General features: G+C 42.8%; 1 protein-coding gene across 1 annotated transcript in view; it reads right to left on the bottom strand.

The window, feature by feature from the left end:
* Positions 1–15,282, bottom strand: part of SHPRH (SNF2 histone linker PHD RING helicase) — a 135,145-nt gene that overhangs the window by 118,402 nt on the left and 1,461 nt on the right. Inside the window, exons 3-5 of the mRNA XM_019527077.1 lie at positions 9,215–9,433; positions 7,850–7,928; positions 6,968–7,118 (exon numbers count right to left, since the gene is read on the bottom strand). Coding sequence (XP_019382622.1) covers positions 6,968–7,118; positions 7,850–7,928; positions 9,215–9,433 — 449 coding nt within the window. The remainder of the gene's footprint in view (positions 1–6,967; positions 7,119–7,849; positions 7,929–9,214; positions 9,434–15,282) is intronic.

The raw sequence follows: 15,282 nt of genomic DNA, 5'->3' as shown, positions 1-15,282 counted from the left end.
TTTAATTTGCACAGCTTTGTATTCTAGTGCTCATCCTTGATGCTTTTATGATAGCCATCCTGCCCCTCCACAGCCTTTGCTTGTATAGGCTAAGCAAGCTAAACTCTAGGACAGCCCTAAAGCAGAACTGTTCAACTGGCAGCCTGCAGGTTGCATGCAGCCCACAAAGGATTAGTTCATGGTGCATAGGGTCTCACCTAGGTGCTGCTCTATCCATAGCTTCCTCTTCCTGCCTTGATCCGTGAGAGTGGGAAGGGGAAGTCAGAGGGATGCCTGGGAGGGTGCTGTGGCCCATGTGGTACAGCTCCTGGCTGCTCAGAAGTTGGATAGCCCGATAGGCCCGATGTAAAGCATCCAATCTGTTTCTAACCCCCTTATCAGAGTGTCATTTGGGAAAAAGATGTCAGTAGGCAATAAAAAGCAGAAGCATGTAACCACCCGGACAGGACTTAGGGACATAGTCTGAAAGATATTTTCTGTGGGTAAAATACAGTGTAAGATGATCCATGAGGACCTACGGCTCCCCAATTTCTAACCTGAGGTAACACAACCAAGAACCAAATCCTTATAAGCAAATGAAGCCCAATGTAGTCTCTGATTAACACATAAGAACCTCATTAAGATTGTGCCTGCAAGAACCTGGTCACTGGAGTGAAACCAGTCATTTTCTATAGGAGTGTGTATTGTGGAGAGGGTAAACAGTGATAACATAAAGAAACTATTGCTATGTGTACCCTACAGCAGCTAGTTTACCTTTTACACAGAGTAGGAAGCCCAAGATGATAAACACCATGCATTGAGTTCTATTTAGCAGCATAAACTTATTGATTACAATCTTTTCTACTATGCACAGCTGATTACCATAATCTAAGTATATGCTATATGCCAAATACAGTGCTGTACAGTGATAACCCCAAGCTAGCTCTAAATGTGCTAGCCCTAGAACAGGAAGCAATTTAATGCTATTAACACAGCACAGTACCCAACCTAATTCGCTCTTACTGGCTACAGATCTAACTGGCTATAGCAAGTGGCTATATCACCTCTGCTTCCAGAGCTAGCATAGGCATTTCTGAGATATTCTTTGAGTAAAGGCATCGGTTCTGTTGTAGCATCACCTATGATGAGATGTGTCCTGGCACGGCTGATCCTGTGGATGAGCTGCCAAACACAAATGATGCTGCTGGAGTCATCATCACACAGGGTCAGGTCCCTGCCACTCCAAAGACTTCAGGGGCCTAATCCTGAGGGACAATGGCCCTCAGTGCCATGTCCTGATACAGGGTGCATATCTGCAAGCAGGGGGTGAAACGAGGAAGGTTTCCCCACTTGACCCAGGTGGGGACATAACAGCAATGAATTCCCCTTCAGGGGGATTCCCAGGGCAAGCAATAAAAAAACAGGCATCCTCCCCTATAATGTGTCACAAACTGCAATGAACAGGGTGCCAATTTACAGTCAGTAAAAAAGATAGGTTAGAAACATCTGTCCATAAAATCTGTAAAAAACAAAAAAACCAACCAAACAAACCTGAGCCATCTGTAAAACACTAGGCAACTGGAGCTTGATTCAGCATGCTTGGAAAGAATCTGAAGGCAAGCTAATGGACAGACTGAGCATAGCCTGAGTGCCAGCTGGTATCTGAATGGGAAGGTTGAACGCTGCAAGGGGCCTTTTTCTCAGGGTTTTGTACACTCCTTCCCACAAGCCATGCATTGCTGCCAAGTCCTCCTGGCTAACTGTAATTCTGCTGGGTCACAGGCAGTTTTCTTTTGGGGGTCCATGCTGGGACAGGGGGAGCAGGGCCAAGAAGGGTAAGGCTGGGGGGTGGGCTGGGTTGGAGGGGGACAGCACAGTACATGGTGCAGTTGGGATCATCAAGGTACAGGGTGAGTAGGGGACCTCTGGGGTAGAAGCAGCACATGTAAAACAACTGCTGCAGTCAAGCAGGGCTACCAACCCCCCCAATTTTTTTTTTTTTGTGGCAAACATTTTACTGACAACCAAAAACTTTTGTTAAATCTCTAAATTTGAACCCAGCTCTTTTAAGTGGGGCCTGTCAACAGAGCAGGCCCTGGCAAAAGAATTACATTGACATTATATAAAACACATATCAGTAAAAACATGTCAATAAAAAGTTTGCAGATTGTCAGTTAAATTTTTTTTTCTGGGGTTGGCAATCCTGATGACTAGGTTTGGTCATGTACATATTTTTGAGCAACAGGAGTGCAGGAAGCAGCAAGGATGTCTGTTCAGCTCACAACTTGTGTGGAGCCCTAGATAACTGGATACCCATGCTGATTTCAGTTAGGCCAGCAAGTGGAGCAAGTATAGTCTTGCATTTTCAATAGTTAAGCATTATATCAGATGACTTGGAGAGGCTGTGGAACCTCTGTAGCTTGCACTTCAATTTCTTCCAAGACAAACATTTGTCTGGATGATTTAGACAGGAATGATCCTGCCTTGAGAACAAGTTTAGTCTAGATGACCTTGTGAGGTTCATATTTTTCTATGTTGTGTGACAAATATAGAGTGGCTATATGCCCAAAAGCTATTCGTGAAAATCCCTTTTGTAAACGTGGAGACTAATCTGCATAGTTTCTATTACAAGACTGGATATAGCATTAAATCCGTCTTAGGCTAACATGCTTTGGTTGTAGTAGAATGCAACTGCCCCTATGGATTCTATTATTTACACCCATTTTTTTCAGTAAAATCAGAGATATTTTAATTCAGTAAACGAATGTGCCACTAATAATTAGATAACCTAAAAACTTAAGAATCTCCAAGTGTTTTTTTCTGAATAAATCAGATTTTTTTTTAAAAAACTGGTGTCATTCAGTGTGGGTATATATTTCTCATTAGCAGCAACTACCAGGTGTAAGGATATGTAGGAGACCCATGTCCACTGTGCTATGACCTACCTGTTGAAGACATGACAATTATAAGGTTAATATAAGTGCTGCTAGGCTGTGGGATGAATTTGAAAGAACAGAATCCTTGGGAAACACCCATGCAGCAGGCATAAATTATATCCAGGGCAACTTTAAAACAGTAAATACATAATATTTAGGCTCCACTAACATTCAAAGTCCCAATTTGGTTTACCCTATACTTTCTCTATATGGGCTGTTTTGAGCACCAGCCCAATGGAGTAAAAGTGGAAAATGTGAAAGGCATCAATACCACAATAAGTAGCAAAGTTGTCAGTACAAAGGAGCAAATTTTTGACAAATTATTTGTGTCACAGAGCACTCAGGTGCCCTGTGCCTGAAAGCAGAAACGGCTCGGGAGAGGCCCCTAGTGGCAAGAGGAGGGAGGCTCAGCTGCTAGTTACCAGGGCAGCCAAAGCCACAGGTGCTGGTTGCTAGGGCAACCAGTGGAGCCAGCTGACAGGAAGGGGCAGGGCTTGGCCCTCCTTAAGCCCATGCGTGAGGCCAGGAGGGCAGTTCCTCTCTGGCGGCCAAGGGAGGGGGAGCTCGGCTAGTGCAGACAGAGGGGAGAAGCCCGACTGCATGAGCATCCCCTGATTGCTGCTATGGGTTGGAGTATTTCCCGGTAGGGATTGAATATTTTTTGGCCAGATGGTTTAGCTTTTTATGTTATAGCCCGGGGGCTTTGTGTTTTTGTGTTCGCTGTTTGACCGGAGGACCGGGTGAGGCTATTAGGGGTTGGAGGAGGCCTCACAGGGGCTCCACAGTAGCGTGGGGACCCTGGCAGCAGAGAGGGCGCAGCATTTGGGGTGCATTGACCCCAGCCCCAGAGCAAGGGGGCCGGGAGAAGCCCCAGAGCAAGGGGAGCAGTGAAGAGCCTGGAGAGAGGGCTGTGAGGAGCGGGAAGCCCCAGAGCAAGGGGGGGGGGGGCAGCGGGAAGCCCTAGAGCAAGGGGGGGGCAGCGGGAAGCCCCTGAGAGAAGGCAAGGACAGGGCCAAATCACAGCAGGGCCCAGGTCGAATACCACGTTAGTACCATCTGTGAGGCTTGGACTGCAGTGTAGGGGAGGAAAAAGGAGCTGCAGACAGCACCCTCTGGCACCGGGGCAAGTAAAGTAGGCAGCCTCCTGCTAATTTCAATCAATCAATCAATCAAGATCAAGGCATGGCAGGAGAGTAAGCAAGCGGCTGGCCACAACAGGAGGGCGGAGCCACCAAGAGAAAGGCTCCAGTAGCAATACTCCTGTCTCAATTTGTTTATGGAATATGTAATTTTTGGACATACGATATTTTGTTAAAGCAAATAGTTTTGAAAGAAATTCTTAAACTCAGAAATGATAAAATGCTTCATTTCAGTATTTTAGAATATTTCAATTTTTTTGTGCTAGAATTACAGAGACACTTAGTGCCATACATAAAATGAAGATAGTACAGATGTCATCTGCCTTCTACTATAGAGCCCAGCAATGATGGCATTTTTCAGGGAGACCCAGTTTCAAACCTGTTCTCTGTCTGAATTAAGCAAAGGCCTGATCTTGGATCTCCTTTGCTCAGGAGAGTAGTCTAACCACTGGACTACTGGGGATTCTAGGGTGGGTCTCTTCCAGTTTTTTCTGCTGAAACAGTACCACTCTGTACAAATTTTCACTGGATCAAAAAGTAGTGATGGTGGTTAGGGTTCAGACGGAAAGGAAATATTAATACATAGTCATTGTAATCAATTTAGATATTGTGATACACAACATCAAAGAACATATCAAGGCAGCAGCTGACTCAGTGTGTTGGTATGGTACCAGAAGTCTTGTACTAATCTCCAAGCTTCCTCTGATAAATGAAGGCTCTTTGGAACAACTTCAACAAGGAGATTTCTATCCCTTGTTAGGAGTTCTTTTGCAGAGCTATCTCCAATCTTCAAGAAGTGATGCCTCTTCCCTCCAAAATACTTCATCTTGCATGTTATACTAAAGTTTGAAGTCAGAGGCCTGTGAAGTCAGGGTTTGAAATTTAACGAAAACCAAGCTCATAGGAGCAGCCCTATGGGGCTGGAATTTGTGACAGAAGAGGTGTGCCAGCAATACCGGCAACTTAAAATGATTACACGGAGCATTCCAGCAAAAACATTTGAGACTACGTCACCCTGGCTATTAATGTCCCATTCAAAAAAGAACTCCCAAATAGAGAATTTGCTGGCAATTAATAATATCCATCAATAGCAGGCATGACTGCACACAGGTAAGTTTGGGCTCAACTATCCACAGTCCTATAATGAAGAAAAAAAATCCTACAGAGAGAAGGAAAAAACTACTACTGTTTATGAAATAATCTGCCCATAGACTACTCAACATAACTGACTCCCAAACACTAAATCCTTACCCTGACAGTCTGACACCCAGCTGGATTTTTAAAGAATTACCTGTGTTTGTATATTGCCCATGTGCTATAAGTATAAAAACATGTTTATAAATAAAGTCATGGTATTGTAACTCAAATACCATATACAATATACATACCATATTGTAACACTGCATACCACACGCATTCTTTTCCCCAAAATTAGTCTTCCAGACTTGGAGGTGAGGATCTTAAGGGGGGAATCTGATTTACTTCCCAGAATAGAAGCATGGAGACACTGTAAGATGACTGCTGTTTCTTTTCCCTCCCCACAGTGACCACAGAAAGAGAAGAACAGAGTCCAGTCTTTACCTGCAGCTACAGTTTTAATTTTTTTTACAGCTGAACAGGAGCAGGAACTGAACCTAATTTTCAGCTCATTCCCCCTCCCCTTCCTGCACAGGTAATAGCAGCCAGTTCAGCTATAAAAGGGATAAGACTACGGCTTTTGCCTGAACAAGAAAGGGATGGTGAGTGAGCTGAAGACTGGACTCTGTCCCTGCTCCATGCAGCCCTAACCCTGGAAAAGTCTCTCTTCATTCTGCTTTCACAAAAGCAAGGTGCATGGCTTACTTGGGAGCATGTGGTATGCAAAAAATATGTTATCCTATAAAACCTGAGGGACCTGAACCACTTCAGCCTCCACAAAAGAAGGCTGAGAGGGGATCTGGTAGCTGTCTATTAATTCATGGGGGGTGGGGGGGAGAAGGAATCAAGGAATAGGGGATACTCTGTTTACCAGGGCGCCCCTTGGAGTTACTAGGAACAATGGCCATAAACTGATTGAGACCAGATTTAGATTAGACATTACGCAAAATTTCTTTATGGTGCGGGTTGCCAAAATCTGGAATGAGCTTCCAAGGGAGGTGGTACTCTCCCCTACCTTGGAGGTCTTCAAAAGAAGACTAGACAAGCACCTACCTGGGGCTATCTGACCCCAGCGCTCTTTTGTGCCCAGGGCAGGGGGTGAGACTCAATGATCTACTGAGGTCCTTTCTGAGCCTAAAAAATCTATGAAAACAGATTTTTACAATACTTAACAAAATCCTGATGGTCAATGTATTTAGCAATAGGCATCACTGACAGATCTTCTCCCCAGCAGTAGCTATTATAAGTTTTTAACATATGTAGTCAGAAACATTACTGTTTTGTAATAGTCATCTAATTAAAATATAATATACAATGAGAGAAACATACACTGATCTGAACTATGCACTTAAATGCATAAAAGAAACCCAAAGTCAATGGAATGTGTGTGCATATATCCAGAACGACATTTCATTCTTTTCAGTTATAAACCTTTGTAAATACAGATTTTAATTAGATTTTCTATAAGTTTCTCATCCCATTTTCTAAGAGTAAACCAATATGCCAACTTTCAAATAACTAAGCCTTTATTCTTCATTCACATCAAATGACAAACAGTACAAATTGTTATTATTACTTGTATCAGTCTACTAGTCATACATCAAGAACTGAATATGAAGACTGATCTTTTCCTTCACAGTAGTTTTACAGCTTTACAGAAAGCAATAAGCCAAATAGCAGAGGCAGATGTGCATATTACATTAAAAATACATCTCTTTGCCCTATCCCTGCACTGCTCATTCACTCATCTTCCTTAAAATCTACTAGTTTTCTCACCTCAGGTAAGGTTAGAGCATCCTGTTTAACATCTTGCCGTGCGTGTGTCAGAATAAGAGCCAGTACTTCTACTGTCTTCCCAAGACCCATTTCATCAGCCAGAATTCCTCCAGGCCACTGAGGCCCAGCAACTGGGTATTCACGGATAATGCTAAAAACCAAAAAACATTCCCAAGACAAGCTTAGCACTTTGATGACCACTGTGACAAGGGAACTAGCACATGTTCAGAATAAAAGAAAATACATTTCTGCAAGACTAATATGTATAGAGGAGGTCATATTTTAATATAAAAAATTCTTCTGGTGGTACTTTTAAACAAAATACAAATATGGGAACATATTTTTTCAAAAAGTGACAATAAAGTGCTTGAAAAACTAATATAGATAATAGTACATGAACAAACAAGATTCACTTCTAAAAATACACAAACTGTTAAAGCAATCCTAGTAACCATATTTACCTGGGAAAAAGGCACCTCCTGTCCCCCCCTCCCCCCCACACACAACCATGTTTTCTGTTGATAATTCTAAAACTTTCAAGACAAAGCAAGAGGGCTGCCGTCTCAAAAAAAAAAAATCAATGTAAACTAACTGAACGCTGAAAAACCAGATTACTTGCAAGGTAAAAAAAAAATAAATTACAGTGAACACACTGATACATGTAACTTAAGATTAATCTATTTGGCATTTTCTAGCAGGTTTCACATGGTACTTTGAAATTAAGTATCTTACAGCTCAAGTTCTAGTTCTGATTTAAAAAGCATCATTCTTGCTTATCTTATGTTCCTCAGGTTTATATAAACAAACAAAACAAGAAACCTCGCAAAACAATTCTAACAAAGTAGAATGCTTAGGGTTTTTCCAAGAACAGACGCTACTTACCAGCCAATAAATGGATTATAGTAGATTTTCACTCCATCTAGAGTGATGACCTCTCGCCATAAAAAGTGAAGAGTATTTTCTATAGAAAAAAGATCAAATAATGACTATGATTTTTTTTTTTCTATTAATAATATACACCTTAGAAGTGCTCAACAGTGTGATATTTTGAGAAAAAGAGGAAAATCCAGTACTTTTAAGCCAACCATCCTGTTCAACTGCCTCCTGGTTGGCAACGTTATACTGCACTATAGGCTCCTTGCCCTGAAACTCTGTCCTTAAAATACTTTCATGTTGAAAAGGCAATCAGGACTCATAGTAAAGATGATATCTTTTATTAAACCAACAAGATTTTTGCAAAAAAAAGTCTTTAATTGCAAGCTTTCGGGCACAAACACCCTTCATCAGCCATTGGAGGAAAGATTGTAAAAGTTCTCCTGGGAAGAAATGAAAGTTCGTATTTCACAGGATTTCACAGAGGAATCAATAGATGGAAAACTCCTCCGGGCAGTCAGTTTATAGCTGGTATGAAGGCTCTCACCTTCTGTGAGGATCTGTGATGATGCAAATTACCTTGAAACAAAGGCAGGAACAGGAGCTCAGGTTTCAGGTGGTCACAGTTGCTTCCTGCTTGGGAAAATATGAAGATTTCATTTTTAAAAATTTCATTTCTACCCAGGAGAACTTTTACAATCTTTTCTCCAGTGCCTGATGAATGGTGTTTGTGCCCAAAAGCTTGCAATTAAAGAATATTTGTTGGTCTTGTTGGTCTAATAAAAGATATCATCTCTACTACATGTCCTGATTGCCTTTTCCTTTAGACCAATATGGCTACAACTTGGATACCTGACTTCATGTTGAAACTTATTTTATGCTGAGATCATATATTCACAAATTTATGCAGAACTCTACTCCAAAAAATATCCTGTTGTAGTAAGAGTAATGGACAGTGGCACGGAAAGTTAGCATGTCACCCAAAATAAACTAAAAAGTGTGGCTAAGCTACCAATTATAGGAAGCCACTTTGTTTCAGAGTTAAATGCTTTTTTATCATAAGCATTTCCATAATTTTGTAATATGTAGTGTAACACCCAATAATAATAAAAGTTAACATATCCAGGTTGTCAATGTTTATATTAGTTTCCTGCCCAAAATAAAACATGGATAAAAAGATAGTATACCACAATACCTTTACCAGGGCATCTGAAAAACACCTTTAAAGCTTTAATAATAAAAAATTAAGTGGTAAACAAAGCTTCATCATGGATACACTTTTGCTAATGAAACAGGCCAGATCATAGTTTATTTCAATCAATCCTCAGCTGCATATATTGATCACATTTATATTGCTTAGTCCAAAATACTTGCCATTGGTAGAGATGTTTCTGAAATTCTCCCGTTGCAGCATCCAGTTCACAGCCTCACTTTGGTATGGCCTCAATATGGGAATAAGTGCAGGGTGCTGTACATCCTCCCTCAACAACTGATTTTCCTGCTGATGTGTATGCCTCACAAAGTCATACAGCTCTTCAATATTCTGTCGCTCTAGTTCTCTATCAGATTCTTCCTCATCTTCCTCCAACACATCTGTATACACCAAGAAGCATAACAAATCACATAATCATCTTATCAACAATGATCAACATCTCAATTAAATGGTTTAGCTTTAATGAAATGTGTTTTGTTAATAAATGAAAACAATAAAGAACAATTCCACGAAGAGCATGAGCCAAATATATTCTAGGGTGTGGGAGTGGGAAGATTATGCAAAGACAGGAGTTAAGGCTCCAGAATCTTAATGCTGGCAGTTTTCCAGACTGCAATCCTAACACCCAGTTAAGAGCAGGACAAAAGGATTTTAGCAGCAAGTAGTGGTACAGGGCCTAAATATTGCTCTTTAGGTTTCCACAGCCCGGGGTTCTTCTTTTCTTTTTTTTTTAACAAGAAAATAAATCAAGTGTGAAAAATTATGAACCATCTGTTTTCCTTTTAACTGAAGGGAGCAGGAAAATATGAAAACACATTCAAGGGAGGGATACATTATTTTGTAGTGCATTCCCACTTAAAAACAGGAAAGCGTGCATCATGGAGATGAGAGGAAAAAAATGGGAGTGGGATAAGAGAAGGAAACTTTTTTCCTACTGGGCCCCATGAATGGTGCCCCCTATTTGCCAACTTCAAAGAAAACAGGAGGGGAATTAAATTGATGTGGGAAAAGTAAAATGAAAACTGCTCTCACTTGTACATTTTCCTATGCAATCCCCTTCATAAAAAAGTTATGAGATGTACTTACAAAAACGTATTCACAGAAAAAAAAAATCCATGGCAATACTGTCTCTGGCACAAAACTAAAAGCATCTCAGATAAGTCAACTCCAAGCAAGCATTAAAAAAATTCAGGACCAGATACTGAATTGGTGTGAATGAGCACAGCTTGATTGATTTCAACTGGTCTAGGCTGATTTACACCAACTCAAGATCTAATCCTGAGTTAATTCATACTTAAAGGGTCTCTTTTTATTATTTTTTAATGAATATTCTTCTGGCTACTCCAGACTGCTATTAAAATTTCAGCTTGCCTTAGAAAAAACAGGTGCTATTGATGCAGGACAATAATTAGAGATGTCAGTCTGACGCAGGCAGAAGGCAGGGCAGAGTAACATTTTAGAGTAGCACCGGTTAGGTGTAAAGGTGCCACTCTCCCCTCCCTTCTGCCTGACCATAATAATTACAGAGTCTTGCTTTAGAATTTAGAGGCAGAACACAGAATAATAAAAAGAGCCTTGTATATTAGATTCAGATTTCCAGGTAAATATTTGTTTTTCTGGATAATTAACTGCCTTAAACTGGCTTCTGCCAATTTCTATTTTTCTTCTGTTGCTAAGCAAAGTTTCAATATAGGGTTTAGTAAAATAAACCCACCATCAGTAAAGCACAAAAAGTGGGTTTTATGGAAATGGTTTCATCTTAAGTGAATGTGTGACAGCAAAAAAAATGGAAAATTGGAGTTGAAACCTGAAAATTATGAAACATGCTTCCGTGACAACCTTTCAGAGTCTACTACTTCTGAATATCCCCTCAGGAAATCTAAATTCTCTCTAAATGTGGAGATCACTCCAGATCAGTCACCAGGACCTTAAAAAAAATCTACACAGTTATACATTCCTTCACTTATTTTATCATAGACCTTTAGGAAATAGTGTGTCAGCCTAATTTAATAGTTGTGACAGATCCAGAATTATACTGAAAAACAAATTTAGTAGCCTATAACATTATTAAGATACCTGAAGGAATGCTGACCTCACAAACCTAAAGACAGGCAGTTTCAGTAGCTTGGCTACATAGCTCGTGTTCATAGCTTGGCTACATATTATCATGGTTAAATTTTAAAAAACCTAATCATGTTTGCTGTAGCTATACAAATCCCCATGAGAAGTGAAACAAGCAAATACAAGAATCATATAAATTTCACTTAAATCAAAAGGCTATAGACCGAGAGGTGCCAACTCCTGCTGAGTATCTGCAACTGCTATTAAAATCAATGGGACATAACCTGCAGGTAGAGGTGTGCCAATATATCGGTGCCATATCAGATAGGCACCAATAAAAGGAAAATTAACATTTTCGGCTATCAGCCTTTTTTGGCCAACATAGGCAATAATGTATCAATAAATATAATGCATCTTCCAGCCAGCGCCACCAGATGCAGCAGCCGCACGCATGCACCAGCTAGGAATGCAGCCAGTGCCCTGCAGGTAAGTCTGTGGAGGGGAAGGAATGTGGGGGAGGGAAGGGACATGGTGGGGGGCAGATCAAGGCCCCCAGGGTGAGGGAGGGAGGGAGTGGGGCAGGGGCTGGGGTTGAGGCTGGGTGGTGAATGGAACCCCAAGGGAGCAGAATGAAGCCATGGACAGCTCATCCATGGGATCAGCATCCCCGTGTCAAGCTGTGCCTCCAGCTGCTGGACAGGCAGGGGGTGTGGCATGGCCAGTGTGTGGCTCCCGGGGCAAAGGCAACAGGGTGGAAACCCCTGAGCCCATAGTGGGCAGCCTAATTCTGCCCTTGCCCCCACTTCTGTTAAAAGTTTTCCCCGGATTTAAAAATGGTGGTGACAGTGCTTAAACTAAAGCTCATTCAATTAATTTTAGTTCAAGTGTCCCCTGCCGCCATTTTTAAACACTGGGATGCTGAACCCCTGGACAAGCCACCCGCAACTCCATTCCACTCCCTGACCTCAAGTTCCCATTCACCACCCTGCCCCAGCCCCAATCCAAGCCCCAGCCCTAAACCCTGCCACACTCCCTCCCTCACCGAGGGGGCCTTAATTTCCCCCCCCCATGCCCCTTCCCCATACCCCTTACCCCGCACTTACCTGCAGGGAGCTGCTTCTCAGCTGCCTGGCTGTGCTTCTGTAAATCAGCTATCAGATTGGTATCAGCCGATATGCTTGGAGAATAATTGGCTATCGGTATCGGCCAAGAAAATCTTTATCGGTGCACCCCTACCTGTAGGTACTCACCAATTCTGGATTTGCTACTCAGAGAAAGAAAAGAAGAAATTGTGAAATGTGCTTGATATCTCAGTCAATGCTACATATCACTAGGGACCTACCGAAATTGCAATTTCATGAATTTGGCAAAATCTGGCATTGCCCATGTAAGTAGGCAATGCCACAAAACCCACAGAAAAAAACAGAAGAAAAGTTACTGAAAATAAAATGCTGGCTCCCCAGAGGAAGCCAGCAGTCCTCAGGGCACTGCAGCTTGGCTGCATAGCCCACGGGGAGAAGGAGGGAGAGGTCATGACAGGCAGCCCTCACAGCCAATCAGCAGTGAGGAGTGGGGATGTATGACAGGCAACTATAGCAGCCAGTCATTGGGAGAAGAACGAACCAGAGCCCCTCACTGAGCTGCAGCAGTAGTGACAGGGAATTTCTGGTTTGGCTCTAGTACTGCATAAAAGGACCTGAGGTTTATGAGGATCACAAACCAAATGTTTAAACATGATGCTGTCCCCCAAGAAGTGCAAACACCGTTCTGGGATATACCAACAAAAAGACTGCATGCAAGATATAATTATTCTGCTGAATTCTGACAAGGTAAAGCCACAGGTAGGGTTCCACATTCAATTTTGGGCAGCACACTTCTTCAGAAAGATGTGGACAAACTGGAGCAAGTCTAGAAGAGAGAAACTAGAATAAGCAGTTTAGAAAGCATGACTAAAGAGGAAAGGTTGCAAGAACTGTGCCTCTTTAGTCCAGAAAGCAGAAGAGATCCTAACTGGATTCTATACATAAGCTTAAACAGGGACCTACCTAATTCATGGTGAGAAAAAGCAATTTTTGCAGCTTGGTCATGACCTGAAGAGCTGATTTAGCAGTCATTTCGCAGCAGCCCCGTCCCTCGGCACTGACTGGCGAAGAGGACCCGGGGAAAGAGGGATGAGGGGGTGGCCACCAGCTTGACCGTTGACTGCTCTTCATGTGTCCTCACCCCTTGGCACTGATTGGTGGAGAAGCACAAGCGGGTAGCCGCCGTCTTGGCGGCTGTCCTTTGTGCTGCCCTACCAGGAGACACCTTCACACTTCTTGAGCAGGCTGCAACACTGAGCTACAGCAGCAGTGATAACTGCTGGCTCCCACTGATGAGACAATATTTTAATGTTATTAAGGTTTTTTTTAGGTTGATTTCTTGAGAAAATCATGGCCAATGCCATTTTTCACAGAGATCGCCATTACTTGTGGTTTCCACAGAATTGTGAAACTGCAATTTAAGTAGGTCCCTAGGTATAAATGTTGCCACAAGGACACAGATGTTCAATTATTCTCAGTGTCTTCTCAGGAGAGAAAACTGACTTAATTTGTAGTGTGAGTGTCACAGAGCACTCAGGTGCCCTGCGATTTAGAGCAGAAACTGCTCGGGAGAGACCCCTAGCGAGAAGGGGGAGGCTCAGCTGCCAGTCACCAGGACTGTGCAGGTACTGGTTGCTAGGGCAACCAGTGAAACCTAGTGACAGGAAGGGGCAGGGCTTAGCCCTTCTTAAGCCCAGGCAGGAGGCCAGGAGGGCAGTGGCCCTCCGGCAGCTGAGGGAGGAGGAACTTGGCTGGTGTAGACAAGGGGGAGAACTCTGACAGTGGGAACATCCCCTGGTTGCAGCTGGGGCTGGCGCGCTCTCTCTCCCTGGTAGGAATTGATTCTTGTTTGACCAGACGGTCTAGCTTTTATGTTGCAGCCCGGGGGCTTTGTGTTCTTGTGTTTATTGTTTTGACCGGAGGACCAGGTGAGGCTATCAGGGGTTGGAGGAGGCCTCATAGGGACTCCACGGTAGCGTGGGGGTTCCTGGCGCCGGAGAGGGTGCAGCATTTTTTGGGGTGCATTGGCCCCAGCCCCAGAGTGAAGGGGGGCAGCGAGGAGCCCCGGAGCGGGCACTGGTGAGAAGTCCCGGAATGGGCAATGCGGGACTGGCCATAGGGTGCCGGCGAGGGCACAGGCAGTGAGACAAGCCATAGGGCACCAGCAAGGGCACAGGCAGTGAGACAAGCCATAGGGCACCAGCAAGGGCACAGGCAGTGAGACAAGCCAAAGAGTGTCTGCGTGACAAAGAGTAGAACAGACCCGAACAACATCGGATACATCTGCGAGGCTTGGGCTGTGGTGTAAGGGGAGGAAAGGAGCCGCAAATAGTGCCTCAGGCACGAAGACAGAAAATAGACAGCCTCCTGCTTGATTATAATCTTCCAATCAAGCAAAAAAATAACAACAAGGCGTGGCAAGTGAGAAGGCAGATGGGTGACCCTTAATCAGTGTTGTGGGATCACTAGTAGACAGCCCCGAAGAGGCACAACTGTCACAGTGAGTCATTTGTTTGTGTATGCACATGATGGGTAAGGGTGGTTAGAAATTAGATATGATATTAAGTAAAAACTCACCAACTATAAGAATAATTAAGTGCAATCAGGTTAGGTAAGGAGACTGTGGAATCCTAGCAGATAATGTTTTTAAAACAGGTTAGACAAATATCTGTCAAACAGTCTAGGTACACTTGATCCTGCTTCAAGACAAGATGAATAAAATTATCCCTTGAGATCTTTCAGTCTGATATTTCTGGGTTTCTTTTAAAAAAAGATATTCTCATCTTAAAGATAGAGGTACAGCTAGTCTATGATTTCTGCAACTGAAGCTGTTCCTGTGTTTAATGGTCAAGTTACTATATTCCAAGTTTTATTTAGCTGCATTTTGTTGTTAGAGATAATATTCACAGCAAATTACTTTTCCAACTCAAAATGAATCTACCAGTAATCCTGAATATCAATTTTGGGAATAGCATTTTTCCCCAAATGTAAAACCTATTTTCCTTCCCTACCTGAAGAGGGAACTGTGAAGATAAAATACTTAATTCTTGCAGAGGGCCAGATATTATGACGGGGGGGGGGGGGGG

Source organism: Gavialis gangeticus, unplaced genomic scaffold (assembly GCF_001723915.1).
Source record: "Gavialis gangeticus isolate Ggan-Ray unplaced genomic scaffold, GavGan_comp1, whole genome shotgun sequence".
In the NCBI taxonomy this organism is placed as follows: domain Eukaryota; kingdom Metazoa; phylum Chordata; order Crocodylia; family Gavialidae; genus Gavialis; species Gavialis gangeticus.
The sequence above is the reverse complement of the archived record's forward strand: the minus strand, read 5'-3'. Positions and strand labels throughout refer to the sequence as shown.